This window comes from Triticum aestivum, chromosome 6B (assembly GCF_018294505.1).
Source record: "Triticum aestivum cultivar Chinese Spring chromosome 6B, IWGSC CS RefSeq v2.1, whole genome shotgun sequence".
In the NCBI taxonomy this organism is placed as follows: Eukaryota; Viridiplantae; Streptophyta; class Magnoliopsida; order Poales; family Poaceae; genus Triticum; species Triticum aestivum.
Window position 1 is genome coordinate 585,771,159 of NC_057810.1, and position 6,580 is coordinate 585,777,738.

Sequence of the window (6,580 nt, forward strand, 5' to 3'; positions counted from 1 at the left end):
TTTTGGTTTGGGATATATGTGGATGTGAGGAAGTGGTTGAGAGCTTTGGAGCATATCACTAAGCACTTTGAGCAAGCAAGCCATTAAGCAACACCTCATCCCCTCTTAATAGTATTGGCTTTTCTATGGACTCAATGTGATCTTGGATCACTAAAAGTAAAATGTAGAGTCTTGTGCTTTGAGCTTGAGCCAATCCTTTGTCCTTAGCATCTTGAAGGGGTTCCACATCCTCTAGTCCATGCCACTCCATTGTTGAACTCATCTGAAACATACTAGGTAAAAGTATTAGTCCAACAAGAGATATGTTGACATTAATTACCAAAATCACCCAGGGAGCACTTGTGCTTTCAATAAGCACATGCAAGACATACAACAAGTGTTCTCAAATCCTTAAAGACTCAATCCGATAAGATAACTTCAAAGGAAAACTCAATTCATTACAAGAGAGTAGAGGGGGAGAAACATCATAAGATCCAACTATAATAGCAAACTTGCGGTACATCAAGATCGTGCCAAATCAAGAACACGAGAGAGGGAGATCAAACACATAGCTACTGGTACATACCCTCAGTCCCGAGGGTGAACTACTCCCTCTTCGTCATGGAGAGCACCGGGATGATGAAGATGGCCATCGGTGATGAATTCCTCCTCCGACAGGGTGCCGAAACGGGCTCCCGAGAGGTTTTTGGTGGCTACAAAGGCTTGCGGCGGCGGAACTCCCGATCTAGGTTTCTTTCTGGAGGTTTGGGTATTTATAGGAGGGTTTGGCGTCGAGAACAAGTCAGGAGGACCCACGGGGTGTCCATGAGGCACAGGAGCGCGCCCTAGGGGGCGCCCTTCACCCTCATGGGCCCCACGGGACTCCTTTCCGATAACTTTTTGTTCCAGTATTTTTTATATTTTTCAAAAAAAATCTCCGTTGATTTTCAGCGCATTCCGAGAACTTTTATTTCTGCACAAAAACAACACCACGGTAGTTCTGCTGAAAACAGCGTCAGTCCGGGTTAGTTCTAACCAAATCATACCAAAAGCATGTAAAAATATTATAAATATGGCATGAATACATCAAAAATTATAGATACGTTGGAGAGGTATTAGCCACCTTCTTCAACTTGCGATCAATGTTGCCCTCCATGATTTGGCTGAAAGGTGGAGACAGATGGTTGTGGGAATGCGGTGTGAGGGGCCAAGTATTCCTGCCAATATTTATATTACCCCCACCATGCCTGACTGGCGCCCTAAACATTTCTTTGTTTGATTTCTTGATGTCGGATGGATCCCCTGTTTGGGAAGAATTGATACGATCCCATCGAATCATTGCATGGTTGCCTTCCCTCTTCTCACGCCAGCCCTCCCAATGCAGAACAAACATTCCTTCTCGCGTTTCTTGCCTACCCTGAATTGTGGATTCTGCATATATCCTGTCGACATATCTTCAGTCACGCCTTTACAGGACGACCTCAGAATCTGTGTTCCCAATTCTGGCTTGATATTTGTCCTTCCTCTGCTTTCTTGAGATTCCTCACATACACCCCGTCCATTGTATTCCTAGTAATTGCAATAATCGATATGGCCCGCCAATCCTCCTCTTGATTAGTGCAGCCCTTATTCAGTAAATCTCTGCTGTCATGTTGACAGATTGATACTGTATCTACTGTTTCCTTACTCGGTTTATTTTCAGCCTTGCCTACGGCTGATTCCGAGCATACCATCCGGTTTCCAGAATACTGATGTGTGATAGGGATTGTCAATCCAGTGCTAACAGGTGGATTGGGCATTTACGTACCGGATCTGACTTTGACTGTGTGATCCAATCCAATCCTCCATTCAAGGAAACTATTGTTCTAAATCGATTTACGCATCCGATCCATTCCTGATCTGACTCGACCGAGGATCTCATCTGATCGTAGCCCCTCTGATCCCTTTCCTTCTGCCATCTTCAATTTCCTTTCTTCCCTCCGATCAACTAGCGAGCGGATCGCCGCTCCCATCTTCTTTCGGATCTTGTGGAGACCCAAAGGATCTTTCTTATGAAAATTAAGAATTTGCATAAGTTTGTGGGCAATTATCTGATATGCCCCCCTATGAAACTTGTCATTACCCGCTATGCAACTTCTCATCTAACACCCGCGACCTGGATCGACCACAAAGTGCAGCTGCACTTTTTAGCATATGGGTTTAAGCTATATTTAATTATGTTTGCTTCAAATGAACTTGTTATGTTTGAAATGATGTAGTAGCTGCAAAAATACCAAAACGAAGGTAACGCGAAGCGGACGTTTGTTCCCCGGAATATATCGATGACGAAGGAACAGTGAAGGAAATCAGGCAGGAAAGCCAACCACCCAACGCGGCAAACACATGCGATGCGCGTCGCTGCTTTTGCCCTTCGCCTTTCTCCCACTCCCAGAGAGAGAAAAGGAAGATTCGAAAGAAAGGCGGGCAGCATTTTACTTTCAATTTTTTTTTCTGAGCAGAAGGATTTTACTTTCCGATAACCAAGAGCCAACTGCCGAGTCCACCCGCACCAATCAGTGCAGTGCGGCGACAGCGACGGCGGGCGTCCCTCCCACTCCCCTCCCCCGCGCCGACCCACGCCGCGGAATCCGCGCCACGTCGGTTCTCCGGTTGGTCGCCCACGGCCGCCCGCCCGCCCGCCGATGGATCTCCCGCCGCTCTCCCACCAGGCGCTCTTCGCGGCCGTCCGATCCGCGGACGCCGACGCCGTGCGCCGCCTCCTGGCGGGCCCCGAGGCGTCCGGCTCCACCGCGGCGCTCGCCGCCGCGCAGACGGACGCCGGGGAGTCCGCGCTCTACGTCGCGGCGGAGGCCGGCGCGCTTGAGGTCGTGCGCCTCCTCCTCCCGCTCTACGACCTCGAGGCCGCCAAGCTCCGCTCCCGCCTCGACCTCGACGCCTTCCACGTCGCCGCCAAGCAAGGGCACACTGGTGAGCTCCTCTTTTCGCTCGATTAGTACTTTCCGCTGGGTTTTTGGAACGAGCTAGGTCCAGTGTGCTTTTGGAACTATTTGATGTTTAAGCCCAGTGTGTTGCTACTCGGCCCAGGGCTGCTGCCTTTGACCTCGGCCAGAATAGGCTGAATCCAGGATAACTTTTTGAGCTGTTTGGTTTTCTGGGCTTCGCAGTTCGATCGATTGCGCTATGGCACTGGATGTGTATGGTAGGGTATGTGAATTATCTAGGGTTGTGGTTGTACCGGTGATAATAATGGTGGCTTTTGGTGTTTATCAAAAGGAAATCAGATGCCGATATGTAATTTGATGTGGTTAAGAATCCTTAGATTTTCTACTTCTAGCATGAGCTACCTACCTTTTCTTCAAGGTTCTGCTGATGCAGCAGCTATTGTTCAATGAGGAATGCTATTTTTTCTCATGGCAAGTAGGCTGATAAATTGCTTTCCAAACAGAGGTCGTGAAGGAGTTTCTGGGGCGGTGGCCTGAGCTTTGCTCAGTGTGTGACTCGTCCAACACTTGTCCACTGTACTCTGCTGCCGTAAAAGACCACTTGGATGTGGTGAATGCTATATTGGACACTGACGATAGCTGCATAAAGATTGTGCGAAAAAATGGGAAGACATCACTACATAATGCCGCAAGAATAGGGTACCATCGCATTGTCAAAGCACTCATTGAGAGGGACCCGGGGATTGTTGCAATCAAAGATAGGAAGGGACAAACTGCTCTTCACATGGCTGTGAAGGGTAAAAACACAGATGTGGTGGAAGAATTGCTGATGGCTGATGCTTCCATCCTCAATGTGCGTGACAAGAAGGCAAACACAGCTTTACATATAGCTACACGAAAATGGAGGCCCCAGGTATACGTCTTTTCTAAAATTACATGATGAGTACATTACATGTATCTTCTCCCATTTGCTTGATCGTTTTGGTCAACCCTACCTTGCTTAGATTGGAATATATATACCTAAATATTTCTGTTATATTTTTATTCACTCTTTTCAACAAACTGCCCACCTTGGGCTACTGCATCGTCATAGAATCTAGTTTAACTAATGGAAAGCTGTAAGATATACTCACAATTGCAATTACTAAATTCTTCTAGATAGAGCTGTAAAATTTCTGCAGTTATATTTAGCCTGAGACTGCTATTAGTTGATGTCATACCAGTTTGAATTTATTAGACCAGACTTAACCAAGATTATATACGAGACAATGACACAGCCATTTGGGCATTGGCTACATTGTGCTCAATTAGACAGGATTGGTAATTTCAGTAACTCCATACTTTTCCAAAATAACACGTATATATTTCGGGCAAGGGACCTTGCTGGTGCTTGGTAGATGGAGTATATAGTGAATTACAAAGTGTAGCAAAAATGTGTGCCCATCACATATGAAGGATGGAACACTATAAAAACAGTATTCGTCTTCTTGTTGACTTTCTGCCACTATTCTCTATTTTTCAGTACATGTAAGTAGTACCTTTGTACATCAGCTGGAAAGACCAAATAACCATAAAGCTAAGATCGAGACACACATAGCATTACTCTTCTACATTTTATCCGGTGGTATCGTGTGTGAAATTGAAAGCTACCGAGTGCAGTTACAAGTTTGATGTAGTTTGTCTAAGTGCTTCCTAGTTTTCTACTGTCCCCCTGAATAAAAAAGGACCAAAAGAAAGAGGTAGGGACAGTTGATCCACTAAAGCTGTGAGATTTGTCTGAACGCTTATGTGATTTTGAAACAAAAGATACGCCTGTTTTTCCCTTCATGCGAGATTGACTGTTTCCACGTGAACTGGTAGTTTTTCTCGGTGCTTGATCTCCTAGCATGCTTTGTTAACCTAACAACATTATATTTTCTCTGCCATTTTTTTGGGGTCTCCAGATGGTTCAACTTCTGCTCGCCTATGAGTCACTTGAAGTCAACGCTATCAATAGTCAAAACGAAACAGCTATGGACTTGGCTGAGAAAGTTCCCTATGCTGAGTCTAAAATGGAAATCATCGAGTGGCTGTCAGAGGCTGGTGCAAAGAATGCCGTAAATGTTGGTAAAGTTGACGAAGCATCAGAGCTAAGGAGAACTGTGAGTGATATCAAGCACAATGTGCAAGCACAGCTCAGTGAGAATATGAAGACCAACAAAAGAGTGACGGGGATCGCCAAAGAGCTGCGGAAGCTGCACAGAGAAGCGGTTCAGAACACCATCAACTCGGTTACTCTGGTAGCAACCCTGATCGCCTCCATCGCGTTCGTTTCCATCTTCAACTTGCCAGGCCAGTACTACCAGGACACTACAACCGGGGGAGAGATCGGGCAGGCCTACATATCCAAGCTCACCGGTTTCCGCGTGTTCTGCCTCCTGAACGCCATCGCCCTTTTCATTTCGCTCGCGGTGGTCGTGGTGCAGATCACGCTGGTCGCCTGGGAGACCGGCGCGCAGAAGCAGATCATCAAGATCGTGAACAAGCTGATGTGGACGGCGTGCCTCAGCACGTGCGCGGCGTTCGTGTCGCTGGCCTACGTTGTGGTCGGCCCGCAGCATGCCTGGATGGCCTTCACCATATCGGCCGTCGGAGGGCCGATCATGATCGGGACCCTCCTGTTCCTCGCCTACCTGCTGCTGCGTCCGCGGTTCAACTTTGGCGAAGACAGGCAGCGGCGTATCAGGAGGGGGAGTGGCAGCAAGTCCTTCTCCTGGTCTGTCCGCGAAGGGTTGTCGGACCTGGAGGCCGTGGAAGACCATGAGAAGAAGATCTATGCTTTGTAGTCCTGCTGCTGCGGCATGTAACACTGAGAACAGGTAGTTGGGAGGAAACAATCGCCTTGTACATATTTTTCATGGCTGTTTTAGGTCTGTTTTGAGGTAGAACACGCAGACCTTTCTCTGGAATGTTTGTACTGTTGCTAATGTATAATACTGGAGAATGAAGAGCTGCACTGCGGTCTACCGGTGCAGCGACGGTGTTATGCACATCTGCTGATTGCCACGCAAGTGCTGAAAGTGTTGGCCTCTGAATAAAATCCTGGTGGGATGTGCTTCATTACCTGTTCTCTAGTTCATTCTTGCTGCTATTGTACAAAAAGAATATGCTTCTGAAAATCATGAGATTTAAGCTGTTTTGTTTGAAAGAATGCAAATTTCCTATAAAATGCAGTGCAATGAATTCCTTTGGAGCTTTGCTCTTGCTCCCGTGCGGCTCCATGAGTCGCATTGGGGTGCCCAAGTTCCGAGGGCTCCCCTCTGCCTCCTCTCAGGCCAACTCCACCGCGCGACCCTATCCTCTCCGGGCCCGTCCGTTTGGAGTAAAACGGACAAACCGGGCGGCCCAGCGCGCGGGAGTAAACGGACTTTTGTCCGTTTTGTGTCCGCTTTCGACCCATCCGCGGCCCAAGTTTGCGTCGTTTTTGGGGTGAAACGGACACCATACGAACGCGCCGGCCGTCTGCGTGTGTCCTCCCCTGGCCCGCCCGTCGGTGGCACAGGACGGGCCTTTTTCTATCCGCCCCCTCCCTCCCTCCGGCCGCATCCCACTCCACTCTTCCCCACTCTTCCCCTCGTCGCCCGCCGCAGCCGCCGCTGCCATTGCGGCCGTGCAACACT

At 48.2% G+C, this 6,580-nt stretch overlaps 1 protein-coding gene across 1 annotated transcript; it reads left to right on the plus strand.

Annotated features, from left to right (window-relative positions):
- Nucleotides 1-2,412: 2,412 nt before the first annotated feature.
- Nucleotides 2,413-6,020, plus strand: LOC123138167 (ankyrin repeat-containing protein At2g01680). Its single transcript, XM_044558080.1, has 3 exons — nucleotides 2,413-2,946; nucleotides 3,425-3,834; nucleotides 4,865-6,020. Exons 1-3 carry the CDS (start codon nucleotides 2,661-2,663, stop codon nucleotides 5,744-5,746), a joined length of 1,578 nt encoding a protein of 525 aa, XP_044414015.1. The 5' UTR covers nucleotides 2,413-2,660; the 3' UTR covers nucleotides 5,747-6,020.
- The last annotated feature ends 560 nt before the right edge of the window (nucleotides 6,021-6,580 follow it).

What these genes read in the sequence shown, in the direction of transcription:
- LOC123138167 (XM_044558080.1), top strand. Translation starts at nt 2,661, where the DNA reads ATGGATCTCCCGCCGCTCTCCCACCAGGCGCTCTTCGCGGCCGTCCGA. An exon ending in CGCCAAGCAAGGGCACACTG is followed by an intron (nt 2,947 to 3,424) that starts GTGAGCTCCTCT and finishes CTTTCCAAACAG; the next exon opens with AGGTCGTGAAGGAGTTTCTG. An exon ending in CACGAAAATGGAGGCCCCAG is followed by an intron (nt 3,835 to 4,864) that starts GTATACGTCTTT and finishes TGGGGTCTCCAG; the next exon opens with ATGGTTCAACTTCTGCTCGC.